At 37.8% G+C, this 25,277-nt stretch overlaps 2 protein-coding genes and 1 long non-coding RNA gene across 4 annotated transcripts in view; all 3 read right to left on the bottom strand.

Moving 5' to 3' along the window:
• The window catches only part of LOC120423714 (tubulin polyglutamylase TTLL5), a 106,020-nt gene extending 90,176 nt beyond the window's left edge, over positions 1–15,844 (bottom strand). Inside the window, exon 1 of one of the 2 annotated variants that reach the window (XM_039587621.2) lies at positions 15,602–15,844. The gene's annotated coding sequence lies outside the window, so the exon portion shown is untranslated. Of the gene's footprint in view, positions 1–14,984 lie in introns of both variants that reach the window. The other variant, XM_039587619.2, reaches the window with a different exon arrangement.
• A 4,564-nt stretch (positions 15,845–20,408) lies between these two features.
• LOC128092372 (uncharacterized) lies at positions 20,409–20,972 on the bottom strand. The gene is made up of 2 exons (XR_008211698.1): positions 20,849–20,972; positions 20,409–20,781 (listed from the first exon to the last, which is right to left on the bottom strand). It is a non-coding gene; the product is annotated as an uncharacterized LOC128092372 (long non-coding RNA).
• A 1,769-nt stretch (positions 20,973–22,741) lies between these two features.
• Positions 22,742–24,167, bottom strand: LOC120423724 (molybdopterin synthase catalytic subunit). Its single transcript, XM_039587629.2, has 2 exons — positions 23,697–24,167; positions 22,742–23,638 (listed from the first exon to the last, which is right to left on the bottom strand). The coding sequence occupies exons 1-2, from the start codon at positions 23,973–23,975 to the stop codon at positions 23,186–23,188; spliced, it is 732 nt and encodes a 243-aa protein (XP_039443563.1). The 5' UTR covers positions 23,976–24,167; the 3' UTR covers positions 22,742–23,185.
• Positions 24,168–25,277: the final 1,110 nt, after the last annotated feature.

Consider the following 25,277-nt stretch of genomic DNA (forward strand, 5'->3'; position numbering starts at 1 on the left):
GGTCTTTTGATTACATCACAGCTAAAAAAGTAGTAATCCAGCTGCGTGTAAAAGGCCTGGGTGTAAAATAAATATTGCATTATTTTATGCAATTTTATGTGATTTTACACCCTGAAATATGTAGCCCATCAGTATGGGAAACCTACTTGACCGAAATGTCAAGCTAATATATGAGTTTATCCTTACAGCTTTTCATCGGTCTGATGGCCGAGTAGGCTAAGGCGCCAGTCCTTACCGTTGCTGCTGGGTTTGAATCCCGGCGATTGCAACTTTTTTTTTGTGTTTGTAAAAATTGTACATGTAGTGTGTAATATTAAGTGTTTATTTTGACGAAGGTGATGTGCATGCTTTTGCATGCGATTTTACCATCGGATTTTTTGCTGTGTATCCAACGGCAGATCGCATGATAGATCCGGACCACGTTTTCATCAAAATATCTGAGCTTCCAAATAGTGCATAAATAACACTTAAGTGCTTATAACTTTTGATAGGGTTGTCAGATCTTCGATCTTTTAAGCTCGTTAAAAATGTATTTTACATACCTTTCTTAAAATGTATAACTTGGTGGGGTTTCTTTAAAAAACCACCCTTTTTACAATCTTCCGGACTTTTGCTAAAATCGTTTTTTAGCATAACTTTTGAAGTACTTAACTAAACTTTATAATTTTCAATAGCGACTTATGGGACCCCAAGACGGATCGAATGAGACCAAAACAGACAAAATCGGTTGAGCCAGTGCCGAGATAATCCAGTGCAATTTTTTTTTGGTCAACATCCGACCACACACACAGACATTTGCTCATTTGAATTTGATTCTGAGTCGATATGTATACGTGGAGGTGGATCTAGGTATTCAAATTAAGAATTTCATTTTCCGAGTGATTTTATAGCCTTTCCTCATTGCGGTGAGGAAGGCAAAACTTACTAGAAAATTCCTTCACTTCTCTCAACGCCAACGGGTTAATGGGTCACCAAAGATAGACAACTTCATTAAAAACATTCCTCCGAATCGTCCCACAAATCACGATTTGTGCTATCAAAACAACGAAATCCCATCAAAAAACCGCAAACAAAACTTTTCCAATACCCTACATTTACACAACAACAACAACGAAAAGTTAAGTAACTTTGACTAGTCGTCTCCGGTGACGACGTCACAGGGACTTGTCTGAAATTAATGCATGTTTGGCACGCGGTTAAACCAGGACCTCACCTAAATCGGTCTGCAAATTTGATAAAGTTTAAAATGACAGTTTCCCCCCATCTAATTTAGTGATGTCTACACGATGTCGTCAAAGTTTGCAAGCATGGAAGGGAGGACGCAAAAAAAAAAGTTCGAAAAAACTTGCAAGCGATTGTTTCTGATGTGATTATTGTTGCTCTAATTAATTAGAATCCATTCTGGCCGCGAGGTAGACTTTTGCTGCGGTTTGGGGAGGGTGAAATGCCGAAGAATCGCGTGTTTTGTGGCCTTTTGGGTTTCTGGAATCGGTGGTGGTGGAACTTGTAGGGACCGAGGTTAGGTCAGGTTGCTTGTCGCACTGTATACCTTATAAGTTAAGGGAGGGTGAGCAATTGCAAAACTCTCTGTACCCTGGAAGACTTTGCTTTTATTTTTCCCATTGGGGGGGGGGGGGGGGAGATTGCTTAATTGCGGGGTTGAGAAAATTAAGAAATTGCGCAAAAGAATTCGAATACTATTTCTGTACCAACAACGGAGTTATAATTGCGCGGGCAAGTTTTCTGGCACGGCACGCACATTGCTGGCCGACGCCCAGGTGATGGCGCCAAACATTATGTTGTGAAATGTGTTTAATCCGGATTCCCCTTTTGAAAATTACAGGTATTGAGAAAAAAATCTGAAAAACCTGTCGAAAAAAACACAGTAAAATAATCATGGTATATTACACCTGGGAATGAGTACATCTTTTATGTAAAAAAAAGACAACTTTAAGCCGTGACTTACAAATGTTCTAGCAGCACTCTACATAACAAATAAGGGGTTACATACACGTAAAAAATCTCAAAAAAATATATTTCCGATTATTTATTAAATCCTTTCAAAAGATGATTTCCAATCACTCCTAAAAGTTTCATAAAGATATTTCATGATTTAAGTGAGTTGAAGACGATTTAAGTTTAAAGTTTTGCCATGCGCAAAGCGAACCGTCAAACTTTGTGAGCGTTTTTCTCAAAACACCGAGTTGATTTGCGGGTGCCACGATATCTCGAGATGGGATGGACCAAATTGGCTGAAATTTGGAGTGAGGACTCTCAAGACATATCCCGTGTGCATGACGAAGCCCGATTTTGAAATTTAGGCTTTTAAAAAATTTCAAAAATCAAAAACTGTAGTTTTTTTATGTAAAAAACAGACAAATATTTTTATCTTTTTTTAAAATAAACTTTTTGAGAATCGGCCTTCGTCATGCACACGGACCCGTTCAGTGAGTCTTCACCAAAATTTTGAGCCGATTTGGTCAACGCAGTGTTGAGGTATTGTGACACCCGTTTTTTGAAACTGCTAACTTAAAATAGCTATATCTCGGCAATGGTACATCCAAATGTCTTCATATTTATTTTGTTAATAGATGAAAATGTATATTTTAATACCCTGAAAACAGATTTAAAAAAAAAGATGAAATGTCTGCTCATACCAACCTCTGACATTTTAGCCAATTTACATGTATGTAACCCCTTAATTTCTATCCAAATTAAGTTTCAACATTCTTAATCCCAAACGCAAGTAAATAAATTATAAATTGTATTTAGTTGATTTCACATCTGAGCAATTCTCTACGAAATCGGTCTTTTTTCTTCAATTTTATTTTTTGTATTTTTTAATCCGACTGAAACTTTTTTGGTGCCTTCGGTATGCCCAAAGAAGCCATTTTGCATCATTAGTTCGTTCATATAATTTTCCATACAAATTTGGCAGCTGTCCATACAAAAATGATGTATGAAAATTCAAAAATCTGTATCTTTTGAAGGAATTTTTTGATCGATTTGGTGTCTTCAGCAAAGTTGTAGGTATGGATACGGACTACACTGGAAAAAAATGATACACGGTAAAAAAAAAATGGTGATTTTTTATTTAACTTTTGTCACTAAAACTTGATTTGCAAAAAAACACTATTTTTATTTTTTTATTTTTTGATATGTTTTAAAGGACATCAAATGCCAACTTTCCAGAAATTTCCAGGTTGTGCAAAAAATCTTTGACAATGTTATGAATTTTTGAATAAATACTGATTTTTTCAAAAAATCGAAATATTCGTCACAAAAAATTTTCAAACTTCATTTTTCGATGTAAAATTAAATTTGCAATCAAAAAGTACTTGAGTGAAATTTTGATAAAGTGCACCGTTTTCAAGTTAAATCCATTTTTAGGTGACTTTTTTGAAAATAGTCGCAGTTTTTCATTTTTTTAAATAAGTGCACATGTTTGCCCACTTTTGAAAAACATATTTTTGAAAAGCTGAGAAAATTCTCTACATTTTGCAATTTTGAACTTTGTTGATACGACCCTTAGTTACTGAGAAATTGCCATGCAAAGGTTTAAAAACAGGAAAATTGATGTTTTCTAAGTCTCACCCAAACAACCCACCATTTTCTCACGTCGATATCTCAGCAACTAATGGTCCGATTTTCAATGTTAAAATATGAAACATTCGTGAAATTTTCCGAGCTATTCGAAAAAAAATATTTTCATAATTTTTAAACCGAGAATAACATTTAATTTTGATTCAAAAATTCATAACTCAGTAAAAGATTTTTTGCACAACCTAGAAATTTCTGAAAAGTTGGCATTTGATGTCCTTTAAAACATATAAAAAAATAAAAAAATAAATAAAAATAGTGTTTTTTTTGCAAATCAAGTTTTAGTAACAAAAAGTGAAATAAAAAATAACCGTGTATCATTTTTTCCAGTGTAGTCCGTATCCATACCTACAACTTTGCCGAAGACACCAAATCGATCAAAAAATTCCTTCAAAAGATACAGATTTTTGAATTTTCATACATCATTTTTGTATGGACAGCTGCCAAATTTGTATGGAAAATTATATGGACAAACTAATAATGCAAAATAGCTTCTTTGGGCATACCGAAGGCACCAAAAAAGTTTCAGTCGGATTAAAAAATACAAAAATTTAAATTGAAGAAAAAAGACCGATTTCGTAGAGAATTACTCAACGGCGAAACCGTTGTTTTGGTTGAGTAGGTGGCGAATACGGTGGGGCGAAAATGTAGGCACGCTCTTCAAAAAGGCGTTATTTCTTTTTCTCAATTTTAATAGCAAAAACACCTTAATTAATTTCAAATTGCTCTCTATGATGAAATTATTGCTATTTTCTATTACGTTTTGACAAAATTGATGGTTTTCATGCTTTTTTGTGGAAATAGGAATTGATCGAAATTGCAAAATTTTGAATGTTGATTTTCGCGAAACGGCAGGATCGTAGGTTTCGCCCTTTTGAAATGTTGTTACTGAATTGAAAAAAAATAGTTTTCCCTGGTAACTGTAAATACTCCTAATGAACTATTTATTGTTATATTTTTGTTATGATTAAGTCTGGACTGAAAATCAAAAACAATCTGGAAGTTGGCCAGTTTCTGAAAGAATTGCTTATGAAATAGATTTGTTTAGGATAATAAAAGCGACGAAATTAAGTCATTAAAGCTTAACCAAAGCTTCTTTTTAAAGATTATTGAAGCCCCCGGATAACATTGTCGCGCATAAACCTAAGCACATTCGGAAGTGGACCCAAATTCCACAACTTCCTAAGCTGGAAACCTAAAAAAAACAGTAAAGCTCGACTAATCTCCTGATCGATATGACCCCCCACCTCGTTCCTTCCAATTCCTCAACATCATTAGGTTTAGTTTGGCTGTCGTCAACAACATTGCCTTAATTAAGAGAGAGACTAGGCGTTATTGTTTCATTATTATTATTACTATTTTTGTTGTGGTCCTTTCTCTACAAATTGTGTATGTATTTGGGTGTTTCTTTGTTCGGCACACTAACTGCTTTAGATTTTTGGGCCTGAAGGTTTTATTGCGGCGACTTTATCCGATATCGGGCTAGCTAATGGGGTTTTCCCCCTTTTGGATTCGATTTGGCCAATGGCCAATCCGATCTATGTATCCTAGCTGTGCGTTGTGTATCGGTGAAGGTAACATCCTATGTGAATGGAAGTAATTAATGAACGTTATCATCGTGGAGGAGAGGGGGCCCGAATCTTGATGGCGGAATGGTTTTGTTTTGGGGTGTAAATAGTTATTCTTAGCACTCACAACAGGTCAAGGACCGAGAAATTGATTTGTTGACGTATGTATTAGACAAGAACAGTAGAGAGCTACTTCAATGATGTTCATGATTTTATTATAAACCAGACCATTCTACCCAAGTCCACCTGCTGAAGGACAAGGACATGTAATACATCTTCACGGTTCACCACCCCGTTCAAAAACACCCCACTTTCGCGCCCTCAACCATGGCAAACAAAAGTAAACTTGGCTGCATTTTTAATGGGTATCGATTTTCCAACTGGGATCCGCGTGTCACTAAGACCAGCGCAAAGGGCAGAAATCACGTGTGAGTGAGTGAAACTCCCCAACATATTCCTGATATGTTTCAGTTTCTGCATATTAGCCTCAGGCACAACATATCGTGCTGTTTTTGCTGTTTCAAGGGTTGAGGTCCTGGTCCTTGTTTATTGGTGTCCCCTTTTGATGGTCGTTTTTGCTTTTGTTACTCCAAAAGAGCCACCTTTTTACCAGGCCAAACTGAGGAGCTGATGTGAAGGAAGCGAAACCTCGCATATGAGTAGAGGAAGAGGAAAGTCTTTGAAGTTATCTTGATTTGAGAAAACAAAGAAATTGGCAAGGAAAGGATATTTGAAATTAAAAAGAATCCTAAAAATATACACAAAATTTTCCTCACAATTTTGAAAGGTTTCCGGATTCCTCATTCCAGACAATAACACATTCGTTGGAGAGTCTCCCCTCGCCTCTTTTTTCTGTTTTAGTCCTGTGATTTTCATGGTGTTCACTTCAGTGCCACATTGCTCACCGATAATGGAGCAAGGTTAATGTCTCGCGGTGTACGTTTTTTCTTCTTCTTTTTGTTTGTATTTCAGTGGGAGAGGTTTTATATGCGTTCTTTTTGTTTGTTTGATTCATAAACATATCGGGTCGAGCGATTTCAGGATATTCTTAGAGGGGAGGATTTCGGGAGGTTTTAAGCAATAAAATGTAATAAATCGGACTGAGGGTTTTTTCAACGGCTTCCGGTAAATTTGGAGGTTTTTTTCGAAAAGGGCGCATTAGTTGTTTGGCAAAAAGGTGCAAATTTTAAAATATTTTTTGATATGTGGTTGTGCTAACAGAAACCAATCCCAAATATCCTAAATTTACTTTAGTTAAATTAAATTTAGTGTAAAAACAGGACTGCAAAAAACATTAATAAACCTAGTGGACACATTTTTTGAAATTGCTTTGTGTTTGTGATAACTGAAATGATTTGTTCTGTCGATGTGCCTACAACCATATCTTTCCCTTCCAATTTGTTGATTCTCAATACAAAACCATTTTTTAAGGGGTGACATTGATAACACAATTTATTTTCGGAATATTTTTTTCAAGTGTTAAGGTTTTTCGCAAGATTATCATTTTTTAAACATGTACTGGGGTAGGCCACACAAGGTCCTTGCACTATTTTTGAAAAAAAAAAGTTTTTTCAATAGTGCTTTAAAAATAGTTGCGTTGAAAATTCTTATTTTGAATTCCCGGTTGACTTTTATAGTCATAATTTCTCTTGTTAAATTCAGATTTAAGGTGATTAAATTCTATTTTTACGTTAATTTTTACAATCGCTAAAGTTGCTAAAATCGTTTATAATAAAAAAAAATCAATGTATTTGAGTATATCTAGTTAAGGCCGTTGCAAATATTTTTTCAAAAAACTTCAAAATTTTAAAGGAAAAAGAAGTCTAACCAACTGCAAACAATTAGAAATGCATTTTCCTGCGTTTAAAAACAAATTTAGCATGTTTGGGATTGATCAAAAATATTTTCAATTTTTATGGAATTCCAATGTACAGCACCGCAAAAAGTTTTTTTTTGTGAAAAAAAAATCTCTTCAATAATTGGACATTTTGAAAACTAATGATTGCAAAACAACTGGGTAGGTATAAAATGCACTTTAAAACACCTTTTTCATTGAAATGTTGTGACCATTGTCAGTAGTCTTGTCGTACATTACAACTAGAATCAGATCTGCCAATGAATAAGTACACTTCGACCAAATAAACACTGACGCTGTATGGATCTGACCCTAGAATAAATGCACAGTTGTGTGTTTTTCATAAGTCCAAAATGTTCAATTATTCATATAAGTCCAAATTTTCACTGCGGATAACTACCTAACTTAAATTGAATACTAGATTTAAAGCAACCTATCCGAAAGCTACTCTTATCCCAAATCCCCGACATTTTAGTTAATAGCAAAAAAAAACGTTTCTTTTAAAACCTGTCTGGCTTCTTTTAAAAACAAAACAAAAATAGATTAACAGTTCATATTTTACAAGTCATGAATTGAAAAAGAGACGACCATTTGATCGTCAGAATTCCAGTAGATCCTCGATTCGCAACAATGGTCGATACAATCATAATCCGACAACCGTTAGTTCAACAGATCATCGAATTTAGTCCGATATCATTTCACTATTGATTGATCGAGACTCTATGGAAATTTTGACAAATCAGAATGGTTTTTATGCTACTTGAATGAAAATCACCGATTCTGATAGAATTACTAAATTCACTGTTACTAATTTTGTCCCTAAATAACTAAAGGCAAAGTATAAAAAAATGATATTTATAGTTAAAATCCTAAATTCTACAAAAACTATTTTTTTTAAACCCGCATCCTAACCTGACACCCACATTAAGATTGTTCATTGTACAAATGTGATATTTCCACTATCGGAGAACCTCCTTGTCTCGATGACAGCTTACCGGCCATCGATTAAGCCCTGAGACTGCGCCAAAGTGGGTTCTCGCAGCATGAAGTGGTGTCCATGTGTAAAAATGGAAGCTTCAGCAATATGCTGAACACTTCGATTTTAATTCCACATCGAATCAAATCATACTCTTTGCCAAACAAGCATCAAACCTATGACACTCATTATGACGAAGCCCAGGGTTGTGACCATAGCTTGTTATTTCAATTTTTATATTTTTTTTTATTTTTTTGCCACAACCCCCCCCCCCCCCCTCCCTCAACTCCGACCAGAGTCGAGGGACATAAAGTTCAAAAAATATTTGCAATGGCCTAACTTAGTTTATAAGCTTTTTAATGAAAGACATATAAATTTAGTATGTTTATATTTTAAAGTCACAATTTTACCTAAAATTCGATAAAACTAGTTTGGTTTGTAAAATTATCGATTCATATTGCATTTTAAACTGAATTCGAATCACGAATCAAAAGTTTTCACGTTTATTATGAAATGTGTTCTACAGAAAATGCCTATAATTTAGAGCTTTTTTTAATTATATTTCAAAAAGACATAATAAACATCCTTATGGGAAATTGTCCAAAACATCCGAAAATATATTCCGTTTTCCGATTCAAAACCACAATCATTGAGAAAATCATGACCCTTTGAGAATATGAAATATTGCTACACATCAACATTTTCTTAATTATAGTTAACTAACTATTTAAACATTTAAAAATTTTATGAAAACTTCTTCTTGAAATACTTTGAACACTTTTGTATCATGGTCAGCATGATTCCATAGCATTCCTTACGTACCTAATGTGTACTCTAAGAGTACTACTCTTCATGTTGCGGAAAAATCTCAAACACATCAAAGTCACCCCGTTTAACGGTACTTGCCTGCTAATTTCTAATAAAACTATTTTCCTGTGTGGATGCTGCCGAGTGAAAATCAACTTTTAAATGCGTTGTGTTTGATTTTGAAATATTTCAAACCAAGGCGATGCTGATCAGCAGTTTTTTAAAGGTTTGGAATAAAATGGCATAAAAATCAATTCATGATATCGGAACCAAAAGCAGCAACGATTGCTGAATATTCAGCAAATTATCTGTCAAACTGGCAAAAGATAATACTGAATGTTCAGCAAATCAAACTGACATTTCTTTCGCTGAAATTTCAGTCAATCATCTGTCACAATTACAAATGTCAATTTACTGAGAATTCAGTAAAATCTAAATTGCTGAAACGAATACTAAAATTTCAGTTGATGAAAATTTTTAGTATTTTAATTTGCATTTATCTTGTTTAGTTTATTGTCGTTTTTGGTAGTATTTGGCCTATTTTATCACCTCCTTACTTTTTGCCTTGCTATATTTTTCATGTTTTCACAGTAACTTTCTAAAAAATTTCCTTGTTTATCACATTTTCTGCTATACACAGTTTGGGATACTAATAAAATTACTGCATACTTTTAACCAGGGCTGCGGAGTCGGGTCATATTTCAAACGACTCCGACTCCGACTCCGACTCCGGCTTTCTCAGATTAGCCGACTCCGACTCCGACTCCGGCTCCGGCTTTCAACAAATGGTTGGCTCCGACTCCGACTCCAGCCTACCAACTCTAGCCGACTCCGACTCCGACTCCGACTCCAGCTTTCAACAAATGGTTGGCTCCGACTCCGACTCCGACTCCACATATTTTTAAATGTTTCAAAAGTTAGTTAACTATTATAAGTTAATTATTTTTAAAACATTGATAAATAGGATTATATAAAATACTCTCTAAGCGTCATGTTTTTCTCAAGAAAAATAAGTTAAGTAAAAGTAAAGTAAAGTAAATAAACGGAAAAAAAGTTTCTAGGTTACAAGTTTTATACGTTATGGAAACAGAAATCAAAAAATATCTTCAGTTTTAGAGGCATTTTGAGAAGAACAGTTTTGTAAGTAAATTTGGATTTATTTGCTTAACCTCAAATTTGAAAATATTTTTATCAAGGCTAATAAATTTAAATATTAAATTGTTATTTTTGAATGAATAACTAAAAGAATCTGACCTTAATGATCTATTGAACATTAAAATTCAATTTGCTCACATTCAGGCTGGCATTTGTAAGAAGCACAGTGACAGGCACCTTGTTTTTTAAATGACAATTTTAAACGAAACATTTTTTTTTAAGACGTACATGGACATCACGCCATGGCTGAAGGAGATTATTATTGCAAATCAATGTATCTAAACAATTTCTTCGTGGAAAGGACGCTTAAGATGTCCTTTTCAAATATCTGTGAAATAAAAAATATTTTACCCTGGAAATTTTAAATTTATTTTAATTTTAAAATTTAATATACTTTAAAAAGGAGGCGCACGATACTTCGTGAATCTTCACCTAAAACGAAGCTTTATGAATGATCTTGCGCCTCCATCAAAATATATGAAAAAACTTAAAATGTGATAAAAAAACAAATATCCACAAGTAAAATATTTTCTAGGTCACAAATATTTCATTTTTTTTAAGGTACATTGATATGCAATGATTATCACCTTCCGTCATATTGGCGTGGGACATACAGTATAAGAAAATTCGTACCAGTTGATAATATTTTGATTTTAAAATCCTATATTTTGTTCTACACATTTTTTATTAGTTCATTTTTGTACTGAATTCTTGAGATTTGTTCAACGATAATTTGCAACGATATCAAAATAGTTTACCTGAAATCAACATCAACATCAACAATCAATGATTATTTTAAAATTTGTTGCAACTTCTTTTGATATTTTTTGTTAGTTTCAATTATTTTAAATGCAACGCTTTGATTTTCTTGTACTCAGTTATAAACAAAATGCGCATGTTGAGTTCCAAGTAAGAGATTGTTATTATCGTTGATTATTTGACAGTGACTCTTTTTCGATTTGCAAAAACAGTGATTACTATTTTTAATCTTTTAATGTACCTCGTAATTTTTTCCTAAAAAATGATTTAACTTAAAACTTCCAAGACATATGCTATCGGGGTAAAAGATGACGGTGTGTGTACTTTTTTCAGAAATAACTGGATGAAATTTGGTCAAATTTGAATTGAAAGGGCTCATAAATATAGGCAAAAGGAAGCATTCAAGAATCAATTAGATATGTCTGACTACATAACCAATATTTTTTATTATTTTTTAAATTATGATACTACATACTTGGGTAAGAAGTTATCATTTAGTGATTATAGTGTAATAACACAATTATAGCTTTTCAATCACAATAAAAAGTTTCAAAAACATAATTGCATCTGATTAATCAATTAAAAATATAAGATGTTTTGTAAATTAGGCTGTTCTATAGGAAATTCTGAACTACAAAAAAAAACATATTTTTTTTGAATTTAAGATAACTCCGGCTCCGACTCCGACTCCGGGTTATCAAAAATCTTCGGCTACGACTCCGACTCCGACTCCAGCTCTTAAAATTTAGCCGACTCCGGCTCCGACTCCGACTCCAGCTGTTCGAGTTTTGACGACTCCGACTGCGACTCCGACTCCAGGTCCCCAAAAAGACCCGACTCCACCGACTCCGGCTCCGACTCCGACTCCGACTCCACAGCCCTGCTTTTTACTTAAAATATAGGAAATGTTAGTAAAAAACCCGATTTAATCCCACCTGGGGTGAGATAGAGCCTTTCTTACTAAAGAATATAACGATGGTAGAACTTCTTTCAATTCATAACATTGACTTTGTTTAGAAGAAGAAGAAAGTATGATGAAAGCAAAGAATTATAAATGATATGATTTCCAAAAGAAACAAAAAACGCCATTTTCACCAAAAGAATATTTTTAATCGTACATATTCTTAATCAAACAAGCGTTTATGACAAACGCGAGCATAGCAAGCTTCACATGCGCCAGTGACAACGCACACCGCGGTAGGCGCAAAGAAAAACCGAGGTATAAGTGAACCGCGTGTGCCGCACGGTGCAGGGAAGATAGCCATTCAGCTTCTACGAATGTGACAGAGTCAGAGATAGCTATTTTTACAACCGCACCACTACACACTCAATCACGAGTACCTTAGGTAGAAAGCCATTGGCGTCGCCAGCATTGAAAACTTTGAAAACGATATAAACGATGAAAAGCTTAGAAAGCTCCTATTGAAATCCAATGAACCCTGTTAAATAAACTTACGAAATCACGAAAAAATTGAGTCTACTTTTAGGCGATTTTCGGAGCCCACGGAAAACAAATAGATTGTAGCCGGATGAATGTCCTATGTCACAAAAGTTTTTAAATAAACATTGGACAGTTATGCAAAAACAAACAGGGCAAAAGAATCCGAAAAGCTACGATATCTTACATGTTGTAGAAAACATCGGTAGACAAGCTACTACAAAACGAGTATAAGTCGAGCCTCAAAATATATGCGCCAGCATTCTCGCGCCAGTATTCGAAGCTCAACTTGACAACTTGTCGACTTGGCGACGAAGCGTGTGATTTTTTGACGATTTTTCCGATTAAAATTCATGCTGAATCGACATATTTACGAAGATGGAAATGACGTCCTGGCTTAAAGTAAAACCTATACCTTTCTTTAGTAAGAAAGGCAAAAAGTAAATCGTTCTAAAAATTGATCGGGATTGCCGATCGATGTCGAATTTGTTTCAGATGCTCACTCATGGTCTGTACTATGAATGTAGCAAGAAATTTTGAATAAAATTAGAAATGAAAAATGTTGGCGAAGGTCACCAGGTGGGCTTTTACCTTTTTTTAGGGATTTTTTTTTCTTATGGTTGGTCAATCAAACGGCTCTAACTCCAGAACCATATTATGAATCTGGATGAAAATTTGGGAGGTTGTAGGGCTCGAAAAATGCAATTTTTGAGATAAATAAAAGATATGAAAATGAAAAAAATTGACCATATTTTCATTTGAAAACTGTGTATTTTGTTGAAAAGTCTGGCCGCATCCGAAAACAGATGGATATTTCGAAATTTGCGCGGCAACTCGCCCAGGTTCAGCACACTAGCTTTCATCTGCATTTAGAAGAATCGAAATCGGATATATGGGAGCTGAGAACGGCGCGACACAAAATTTAGCAAAATTTTACCACATACGAACATCACTCGACCTCCACGGAATTTATTTTCTCAAAATTCGAGGGTTGGAGATAAACGAGTTCTGTCAAGGTGAATCGATAGAGCGTCGAAAATCGATGCAGTGTGATTTTTTGACGATTTTTCCGATTAAAATTCATGCTGAATCGACATATTTACGAAGATGGAAATGACGTCCTGGCTTAAAGTAAAACCTATACCTTTCTTTAGTAAGAAAGGCAAAACACAGCCAAAGTTGACCCCTGAAAAATTACATTTTTACATTATTATTTCACATAAAACAAGTAAAACTTCCAACCCTACAATTTTAAGAGTCCTTCTTTTCAATGCTTTTTAAAGATAAAGAATCGGTTGAAAATGGATTTTTGGCGTTTTTTTTTTAAATCGAAGCCTTTATAGAGGCGGGGTTGGGTTGTAAAGGTTTAATAGTTTTTGGCTGTATTTTGGACCTAAACAGAAAAAGTTGGACCTATTATTCAGTATCAATGTTCCTATTTTGGACCCACCATCCAACACCGAGTACTGCTCAAAAAAACTGATTAAGTTTAAATATTTCATTGAGACTGGAGTGCTAAAATCTTTATAGTGGTCAGGGATGGAATAATCGCAAAAAAATCAATTTCGCAAGCGAACTTTCTTCACCTGCGAAAGAGAGAGGAGGCAAATCACGCAAAAGAAAATCGCTCCCGAAATTCTTCAAGAAAATCAATCTGCTGATTATAAAATCACCGTAATTATGCCGATTGGGTCCAAAATAGGTACTAGGTCTAAATTAGGGACATTTGCCCCAATTCATAAGAGAAAAGTTCAATGCAACGAAAACAACATTGATTTTCTTCCAGTTCACGTGAATACAGGACATTCTCCTAGAGATCAAACAATCGTTGGAAATACGGACGCAATATCTGGAGCAACAAGGGAAAAGGGCGGATAAGCATTTTGACAGCATGAATCATTTTGCAAATTTCGAGCCAACAGGTAACTTTTTCACAAAACTCGAAATGTAAATGAATAGCTTCAACCGGAAAATTAATTTGTAAATAAATGTTGTCTCCCAAATCTAACCTCAAAATTTCTTCTGGGCAAAAAAACGAAATTAGCTCTATTGAACTGCCCATTATTGAAAATTTTGCTATTATGCCAAATCAGTATGCCACGAAAAATGTGTCACTAATTCTTCGGCAATTTCCCATAAGCATGGCATATAGACCGTTTGGTTATTTGCATCGGCAGCCAAAAGTAAACACTTTTTTAGTGAAATTCAAGTTTCAGAAGATGCGTTGAACATGCTCTACCACTTGGTTTCCGGTTTGTACACCTCCTTGCCTTGATAAAAGTCTGACTAACAGGATGTCGTAGCCAAATAAAATTACAATTGCAATTATCTCGATTTTGACAGAAGTGTACATTAGCTATTTTTTCAATGATGGACAGTGGAGACGTTCGGTATAATTAACACAAACTGTCAAATTTGCTTTTACTGAGCGGCTGTAGAAGTTTCGGTAAAAAAATTATCGAGTACGAAAATCCTCATAATATGAGCTATTCTACAAGGCTCTCAGAATCAAATCATTCTCAAACATTGATTTTATTATATGTAATCCGACTATGGGCAAATTAGGACTCCAGACACTTAATTTCGAGATAAGATTGATCCAATTTTAAAGCGTTAAATTTTAATTTCATCCCCAAACACCCTCAAATTCGATTAGCTTTTATCAGTTGCCAAGTAACACGTGTTAATCTTATCCCATCCAGTGTCCCTTTAATACCACACAACATCACCAAAAAACCTTCGATACCCGCTCGCGCCAGCCAACTTCCATAAATAGTCAAACCCGGTCACAAGAAAGCAAGAAAAAGTAGTAAACCTTCAGCATACCTCTTGAAGCCCGGAGACTGCACCGCGTTGCTGCCTATCTCGGATCGCTGATAACTTCGAGCTCGGGTTGCCACCGTTCGGGGGGATGATGAGTCACTTCTGCGGTAAACTTCACCGGCAATTTTGGGCCAACTTTCCCCAAACCACGATTTGCTGCGATGGCCTTGAATTTTTTTTTTCTTTATGTTTGCATTTATTTGCGCTACTTTAAAATTTTAGGGGTGCGTTTTTCTTTTGTGGAACTTCAAAGGACTTTGAATTTTTAAACCGTTGAAGGACTTGCGCTGACTTGGACTAGCCGACTTTGACTTGGACTTGAGATTGTTGTTCTCTTTACGAGATGAGGTGATGCTGTGCTGTTTGGGTACGGATGACACGTGCACAATTTGCTGCTCGAACCAGAAATCGATTTTTGTTGTTGTTGGCTCCGGTTGACGGATTTTGCACGGCCACGAGAATCGACTACAAACGGAGAATTTCAACGCGAATTTTCCGTCACACTTGAGGGAAGATTATCACAATCATTGATTTTTTTTTTCGTTTTGTTGCTGCCGCCTCAAACTGGTTCATTAAATATTTTGCTCAGGGAACCGAGCGCGACACACACACACACACACCTTCGATCCGGAACAGTACCGGTGTAACGGGAGAAGGACAGGAAATGCACACACAGGCAAAATATTGACAAAGAAGAAGAAAGTCACCGTTCCGGAACGGACAAATTTCGCGCACAAGGTCCTAACAAAAATCACAGCACTGAAAATTTTGATGTTGTTTTTTGTTGTTGTTGTTGAAAAACACTAGGACACACAATGTGACACGATGCGACACGATCTGATGTTTGCAGGAAACTGCTGCGGCGGCAGCAAAGAAAGGTTTTCAGGCTGGTGTTGACTTTTGTTGTTTGCGTCGACGAGCTGGGAGCCGAGCAAAGAGAGTGCGAGAGAGAGAGCAAACTTAACACGCGGCGACCCGCGGGAGAAGAGAGCGAAACGGTTCTCTCTGGATGGTGGGGTGCGTTTTTGAACCGGTTCGCGGGGTTTTGAGAGAAATGGATGGGAAAACAGGAGGGTGGTCCTTAGATTTTATTTTTTTTCTTACGAGTGTAATCTTGGTGTAATCAGTTTCATTTTTATCAACAAATCTAGAGTTTTTTTTTGAAAAGGACCTATAAGCTATTGTCTTTCATATTTTTATAGGACCTAATAAAAAAAACTCTAGATTCCTCTATTTTTTTTAATGGTTGTTGTCTAACTCTCATTAAAAAAGGAGTTACAAACAATTGGGTCCTAAAATGAAGCTTAGATTGCTGATATTATTGTTTACAGCGATAAAGCTTATTTTTATTATTATTGCTACTTCGTGGGCATCGTCGCTTTAAAAATCAGTACCTGGTTTCAAGAAGTTCGAAATGATTTTATTAGAATTTTTTGTTGCCAACATTTAAAATTGAGTAATTTTGTCAAATAAGGTATTCGTACCGAAGTTTCTCAAGCGAAACTGGAGAAAGAGAATCTCAGTTTGACACCGAAAAAAGTATTCAGCAAAATATTGACTAAGCATGATAAATTTCTGCGATCAATCCATGAAACTGATCCACATTTAAGTTCTATGTAGGTTAGGTTGCCGGGTCCGGTGGTTTAGTGGTTAGCGTGGTAGCCTCCAAACCCCAGTATGGCCTGGGTTCAATCCCAGACGGACCCGGTGGCATTTTTCGAGACGAGATTTGCCTGACCACGCCTTCTATCGGATGGGGAAGTAAAACGTGGGTCCATTAGCGTAAAAGAGGTTTTGAGTGACTCACCACACATAACCTTCGGACGCCTAGAAATGAGCAGAAACTTGCAACAGAGCCCACAAAAGACCCGGGGGTCGTTAAAGTGGATTGCTTTGCTTTGTAGGTTAGTACAAAACGTCATAAAAAGTACCTTTAACATATCCTGCCGTCAGAAACTCTATAATGAAATTAATTTTCATGAACAAGAACATTAGGATCAGTAAGAGTATGTTTTATTTTTTAACGGTTTACTTCATAATTAATATTACGAATAAAATTATTTTTTATGTTATTTGATTTAACAATTAAAATTTTCGCAATTTAGGCCCGTAAGGATCGGGGGGGTCTCAAGTTATATGGCATGGACTCACAAAAAGAAACACACAGCAAAAAATAATTAATATTAGACTTAAAAAGAATTTATTACGCTTAACAAAATTTTGTTGGAGGGGAGGGGGGGGGGGGGTGGTGAAAGAAAGAGGGGAAGGCGGTTGTGTCCTTGAATTGGGGATGTATTAGCATATCCATAGTTTAATAATATAAACTTGCAATACAATATATACGCAATTCTGTTGTACTTGCAAATGTATGAAAAGACTATTTATTATAAACAATCAACTATTGAAAAACATGAAAAGTCATAAAAATCGACCTACACCATACGATTACCCAAATTTGTATGTAAAAAACATTTAAAAAGCAAAAAAAAATTTTGGCCGCCTGTTGTATGGGGATGGCCCATAGTGGACCGGGGCCAACATTTATTTCCCCGTCCGACGGAAGGCGTGATCAGACAAATTTCGAGAAATGCCACCGGTACCTTTTGGGATCGAACCCAGGCCGACTGGATGTGAGGCAACCACGCTTACCCCTACACCACAAGTCCCGGCGTTAAACGAGTTAAAAGAAAACGTAAATTTAAGTACTGGAGTTTTTGTGCATGTAGCTAAACTAACGAACGATTTTTTGACAATCCGAAGTTCAAATACGGGACTTCGGGTAATCGAATGAAGAAACAATTTTGTTTTGATTTTTTTTCTTTCGTAGCTTTAACATCATAGGGACCATCCATAAACCACGTGGACATTTTTTTGGGAATCCCAAACCCTCCCACTCCCCTTCGTGTACAAATGTCCATACAAAAAAAAAATATTTTTTGTATGGAGCGTGGACAAACGCCTCAACCCCCCCTTAAATAAAATCTGGAGCAACATTTGAAAAGGGCGTATAAGCATTTGAACAGCCAGAACTATTTTGCAAATTCCGAGCCAACAGGTAACTATTTAACAAAACCCGCAGTGTTAAAATGTAGCTGGGAAGGCCAGCTATTGTTTTACATTCTGAGTTTTGTGAAAAAGTTACCTGTTGGCTCGGAATTTGCAAAATTGTTCCAGCTGTCAAAATGTTTATCCGCCCTTTTCTCGTGTTGCTCCAGAAATAATGTGTCCATTCTCAATAATCTACAAAATTTTGAATATTTACAGAGCCAACAGTCATCTCGGAAGAAAACCGTTTATAAATCATTAGGCTGGTACAAATATTTTTAAAAGTTTTTGTCACCCCCCCCTTCAAAATTGGCCCGAAAAATCAGGGGGCAAAAAAAATATTTTTACAATAAACTTCAAAATTTCAATGAAAATTCAAGTGCAACCAGCTGAAATCAAATTAAAATACATTCTTCTGCGTTTAAAATCATTTTTAGCATGTTTGGGTTTATTAAAAAATCTTAAGATTTTTTGAAAATTTTCGATGCAAAATCTTTTTTGTCGATACAATTTTTGTTTTTGTCAGATCTTAGATTTTTTGAAAACTAATGATTGCAAAACAACTGAACTAGTGTAAAATGCATTTTAAAACACTTTTTTCATTTAAATGTGAAGACTATGGCTTGTTATTTAAATTTTTATATTTTTTTGCCCCCCCCCCCCCCCTTGACCTCGGCCGAGGGACAAAAACTTTTTTAAATATTTGCATCGGCCTTATAAAGCTTAAAAAAATGTTTTAATTAGATTACAGGACACCCTAATAAACCATGCAAAAAAAAGTTCAAGATGGTATGTCAGAGACATAACCGAAAGACATAGGACCAAATAATTTGAATGAGTTTTTGGATTGCTAGTGAAATCTGGAATAAGATTATTTTATTTTGTTTCATAGATTTGTCGGCAAAATTGTCATAAATGTTCCCCCAAGGTGAACCTTCCATGAGGGCACCGGCAACTCCAGGTTGTGACCACTACTGTCGAAATGGCCATTTGCAGGTTCAATATCAAAACTATGAATTTTGATACCCATATTGCCACATTTCGTATGTTTCGGTTAATGTTAGCCCAAGGGGAACCTTCTTTGAAATCACCGGCAACTTCAGGTTGTGGCCACTACTGTCGAAATGGCAATAATTATGTTCAGTATCAAAAACCATAAATTTTGATACCCATATTGCCAAAACTCGTATGGTTCTGTAAAAGGCCCTCCGGGCCCCGGGGGAACCTGCTTTGAGGGCACCGGCCACTCCAGGTTGTGGCCACCACTGTCGAAATGGCAATTTTCATGTTCAGTATTAAAAACCATGAATTTTGATACCCATATTGCCACAACTCGTATGGTTCTGTAAAAGGCCCTCCGGGCCCCGGGGGAACCTACTTTGAGATCACTGGCCACTCCAGGTTGTGGCCACTGTAGACTAAATGGCCATTATTATGTTCAGTATCAAAAACCATGAATTTTGATACCCATATTGCAACAAGTCGTATGGTTCTGTAAATGTCCCCCCAGGCCCCGGGGGAACCTTCTTTGAGGGCAGCGGCCACTCCAGGTTTTGGCCACCACTGTCGAAATGGCCATTATCATGTTCAGTATCAAAAACCGTGAATTTTGGCACCCATATTACCAAAACTCGTATGGTTCTGTAAAAGGCCCTCCGGGCCCCGGGGGAACCTGCTTTGAGATCACCGGCCACTCCAGGTTGTGGCCACCACTGTCGAAATGTCAATTTTCATGTACAGTATCAAAAACCATGAATTTTGATACCCATATTGCAACAACTCGTATGGTTCTGTGAATGTCCCCCAGGCCCCAGGGGAACCTTCTTGAGGGCATCGGCCACTCCAGGTTGTGGCCACCACTGCACACAAAAAAATATTATGGTAATGACAAAAGTAACTTACTTTTGAATTAATAAGTGGTTAAAATTTGCTACATTAAAAGTTTTTTTCTTGTTTTGAAAATGAAAACTTTCACTGCTACAGTTTTTGAAAATCTCATTGCTCACTGATTTAAAAGTTTTAACTTTTAATTCGACTGTAAAATTTCTTTCATTTTGTCGTTCTCGTGAAACCGTGTACGACTAAGTCCAAAATGTAAACAAACGTTTAGGTGAATCCGGTGGTTAGTGAGTGGTGGTCCACGACGTCAATCAAAACAAAACGCGTCCGCAGCCAAGACTTGGACTCGGATACCTTCGAAGGAGGATGGTGCGGAACAAGGTTAGGGGATTAGGGGAAAGTTGGTTTTCAAAAGGATGAGGCCAGCTTCCTGCCGGATTTGCAGCTGTTTCACGACCGAAATGGGTAAGAAGGAAGCTTGGGTGTTTGGTGGCGTTTGTGTTTGATTTTGTTTGTTTTTGTAGGACGCCGTTTATGCGGATGTGAATTTGCACCGGTTGTATTCGATAAAGTTAATTTTAACGGTGAGGAGAAGGATCCGACGGAAGAGGGAAACGACGAGAAGCGATCGGAGGTGGTCAGCGCGGATGTTGCACTCGGTGCCGGCGGTTTACGACCATCAGCAGCATTATGTGCCGGAAGTGATGACGGGACAGTGTGGGATGTCCTGAGGGTCCGCAGTCCATTTCTCGGTGCGGGACATGTTTGACGAGTATTACATAAACATCCGGAAGAACAGTTTGCACCAGTTCTGGATGAACCGTCTGTACGAAAGCCGCAGGTCCTGAAGATGTCGTACTCGGATTACTTCCAGAGGTTGGAGCGATATCCGACGAACCTGATCAAGAACATCTACCTGGAATACCGAAGAAGTCACCGGTGAGTATTGAGAATGTGTTCAGTGTCTAGCCAATTTAATTTACTTTCAAACTCTTTCAGCAACTCCCGCCCGCAAACTCTCAACTCGCGACGGCGCAGCTTCGGCCGGATGAACTGGCAACATCTGTGCAATTCTCGAAGGAGGACGATGTGATCGGGAACTATCGGTTCAGGCGCTTCACTTCCCAGTCGGAAAACGTCGACTTACCTTCCCGAATTAACACCCAATGGCCAACTCCTCCAAGCCTGTCCTGATGATGGCCGGCAACGAGACCACCCTGTTCTCTACATCGCTGTCGCGCTCCAAAATGTAGGCCGCTATGTTAACCCAGTCACGACGTTCTAGCAGGATTCTAGCAAATTTCTTACAGAGCTGGATATTCTTATAGAATTCTAGCAGAAATGTTTTACCGTTCTAGCAGGATTCTGACAGAACCAGCTCTGCTAGAATATTTCGTGATTGGGAAGCAGCATAAGCAGCAGTTTTAATATTAAAATAAAAATAGAAATAAAATCCATCACATTTTTCGAAAATCATCACTGTAATGTTAAATGTTATTTATTGTTGCCATAAAAAGTTTCTTCTTATAATAAAAGTAAAAAACTTTTACCGATACAACGATTTTGTTCCAGAAGTTCATGGTAGTATCAAAAACTTTCCAACTTTTAAATTAAAAAGTTTGAACTTTCTACGAATATTCACCAACGCGAACTTTTAATCCAACGAACGATCTTTTTAAATTTAGAGTATTTTTTCTTTGTGTGTGTCGAAATGGCAATTTTCATGTTCAGTATCAAAAACCATGAATTTTGATACCCATATTGCCACAACTCGTATGGTTCTGTAAAAGGCCCTCCGGGCCCCGGGGGAACCTGCTTTGAGATCACCGGCCACTCCAGGTTGTGGCCACTACTGTCGAAATGGCCATTATTATGTTCAGTATCAAAAACCATGAATTTTGATACCCATATTGCCACAACTCGTATGGTTCTGTAAATGTTCCCCCGGGCTCCGGGGGAACCTGCTTCGAGGGCACCGGCCACTCCAGGATTTGGCCACCACTGTCGAAATGGCCATTTTTCATAGCGACTTCCACCGGTCCGCTTCGCTCGAATTTCCTCCTTCTGCTGCTGGTGGTTCTTCCTTCTGGTTGCTGGTCCTCTTCTTCTATTGGCTGCTGCTGCTGCTGCTCCGCGCCGGCCTGACGTGCACAGTTCGAGTGCTCGTTCCAAAGTGACTTGCTTTTGCGAAATTTTCTGCTTATATAGCGGCACAGCCGGAGAACGGCACAAAAGGGGCGCGGCCTCGAATGCATACGCTCGCTCTGATTGGTCATCTGCCCGATTTGAACTGAAAAATGACTCATTTTGATTGCATGTTTTAAGCGCTTAAACTATGTTTAGTCAAAGTTATTATGTAATAAAACGATAGCTTAAGTCTTCCCCTTTCGACTGGTGATTGAATCTTCTGGATTAATCGATTGGGGGAAAAGATATAAGCGTTTGAAATATGTCAATTTTTTTCGCACGCTTGTGACGGTTTGGATCGAATTTCTGAACTGGCCCCCCAATATAGTAAGTAGAGACATAGTCCTATGTCAAAAAAACAAAACTCGCGAGATTTGTTTTGGACTTTCGAGTGTCATGCCAGCATGCGGTGGGTGGAAGAGACGGAGAGAGCGAGCCCTTCTGCAGAGAGAAACGCTGGAAACACTCCGCTCTCTTTCTAGAAAGAGTTTTTTTTTTTGTGAGAGAGCGTCGCTCCCATAACCGCAAACAGCAAATCGGGCCACACGTGTCACAATTTTTTGCGCGCAAAGCTGACTCAAGCGCCATGTAATTGCATATTTTTAATTTTTAATATTTTTTATTTAAGCAAATAAGTAATAAAGTAAACACGTGCGCCACAACACCCAAGACGACAAACAAAACACAAGTTTATTTTGCATTCGATTGCGTTTTTATTCTCAAGTGCTTCACCCTACTAGCTCTAAGTTTACAGACGATGAGTGTGCGTTTTTTGCTGCTTCCTTTCCCCATATAGTTATGTACTTAACATTATCTAACTGAATATTGCTCGATGTGCTACCTGACTCAGCTGCTATCTCATAGATATGCCTTGCTCAAAACCTTCAACTAACGATGAACGAGGAGTTGGTGTTGGTGATTATTTGAAAAATAAAGGGTTTTCAAAAGTGAAATCGTCTGCACATTTGCGTTTGTGCAGTCATCTACTTGCGCACCATAATTTTGCACGATTTGATTTTGCTAGCTTTGCTAACTTTTAGATACGACGTCCCTGACCTTCTTTTCAACGTAAACATGCAAATACACATAATAAAACTTGAAAAACTGTACAATTTTAAGGCTTTCCTCCTCTCTCAAAGAATGTGATTGTCCTTGTAGGCCTTCGACCAGGTGCACTCCTTGTTCTCCTTCCACTCGGAACAACCCTGGCCCTCGGCGTACTGTTCCTTCTTCCACACCGGGACACTCTTCTTGAGCTCGTCAATCGCCCAGCGGACCGCTTCCAGCGCCGCCTCCCGATGCGGCGAACTGATGGCAATCACGACCGAAGCCTCCTTCACCGGAACCGTCCCCAGCCGGTGGTGAATCCCGATGTGAACCAGATCCGGCCAGCGACCGCGAAGCTCCTCGCAGATGTGATTCATCGACTTGAGCGCCATGGCCTCGTACGCCTCGTACTGCAGCAGGACGACCTCCTTCCCGTCAAAGTTGTCCCGGGTCGTCCCCACAAACAGCGCCACCGCGCCGCAACTCTCGTGCGCCACCAACTCGTTGATCTCCCCCACGTCCAGCTTGTCGAAGGTCAACTTCAAGTAGTTCGACCCCATCGCGCTCGAATTAACCTCCGGCAATCGGCGGAATCACGGCAACCTCGTCCCCGTCCCGAATCGCCAACGACGCCGTCAAATCCTCGCAGTACTGCTCGTTGACGGCGATTATAACATGGTCCCGGATGGGGCGCAGCTCCGGAAAGTGGGCACAAATTGCGGCCAAAATCTGGACGCCGTTCAGCGATGCTCCCGTTCCAGTTGACAGTGGAAAGCTCGACTGTGACGACGTTCCGGCGAGTTCGCGCGCTTTGGCGAAGAAGAGCAGATTCACGTGGACGACGGTTCCGGGTTCCGCGCACTGACCTTGGCTCATAACGACACACTCAATATCTCATTCTAATTGAGAGAATTACGCAAATTGTGCTGCAGCAGGGTGCTGCTTCTCGTGGGTCGTGGAGACACTAACACAGTAACTGATAACGGGAAGGGACGGATGATAAGGTGCGCTGGAGGGAATCGGATCGAACTGAACACCGAGCAACAGGCGACGAGAACTGGCGAGCGAAATCGGGACGAATCGTAAACAGAGAAGAGGAAACGTAAATAAAGAAGACGAAGATTTTGACCATTTTGACGTTTTGGGCACCGAGGGGAGGGTCGATGCAGCGGAAAGTAAAATTTTGTAATCATCAGAAAAAAACGTTACTTAATCCACCTTAAGGTGGTTGGTGCCTTCCTCGCATTCATGTTGTATTTTAGGTTGTATTTACAAATTAATTTAAGAGTTTTTTTTTAAATTTTTTTTCATTTTTTTTTTATAATTATTGATTTTACTTGAACAGCAATTTTCAATTATTTTTTTACCAACTCTCCAAAATAAAGAAGAAAAGTCTCATGAGTTATAAAAAAAAATTTAAAAGTTCGTGTAAATCTTTGTCGAGACAAAATGATGCAGCAACATAATTAATACAGATTTTTACAGAAGAGACGCAGACACTGCTTAAGCAATGTGGCAACCGGGCGATACGCTTGCAAGGGGGTGTGGCTGCCAATCCCCCGCGTGGACCAAAATCCCTACGCATGCTGCGCGAATCTCGCGCGTAAGCAAAAAGATCCGGCCTTTGAGGTTATGCAAAAATCACCCTTTTTTGCAGCTACAAAAAAACTTTTTCTTGGCATAACTTTAAAAGTACTTCATTAAACAGAATAAAATTTAATAGGGTCTTAGGGGACCCCAAAACGAACAGAATAATGTGGATCCGGCCAAAATCAGTTCAGCCAGTTCTGAGATAATCGTGTGGAAAAAAAATCATGTCTACACACATCCCCACAGACATTTGTTCAGAATTTGATTCTGAGTCGATAGGTATACGTGAAGGTATATCTAGGAGTCGTATTTAAGAAGTTCATTTTTCGAGTGATTTTATAGCCTTGCCTCAGTGAGGTGAGGAAGGCAAAAAGAAAATAAATTTGAAGCAAAACATTGTTAATGGGCTCGTTCATGGGCTTATAACAAGGCTTATAAGGATCAAAATCGGGCCAAATTGACACGAGGCTCGAGCCGAAATTGGGTCCTAAAATTAAGCTTAAATATGTGATATCTAGAGTAAATTTTCAAAAAAAAAAGCCTACGAGTCATGGATTGCCTATGCAGATAGGACCTTTTGAAAATTTA

Source organism: Culex pipiens, chromosome 1 (assembly GCF_016801865.2).
Source record: "Culex pipiens pallens isolate TS chromosome 1, TS_CPP_V2, whole genome shotgun sequence".
NCBI classification, from domain to species: Eukaryota; Metazoa; Arthropoda; class Insecta; order Diptera; family Culicidae; genus Culex; species Culex pipiens.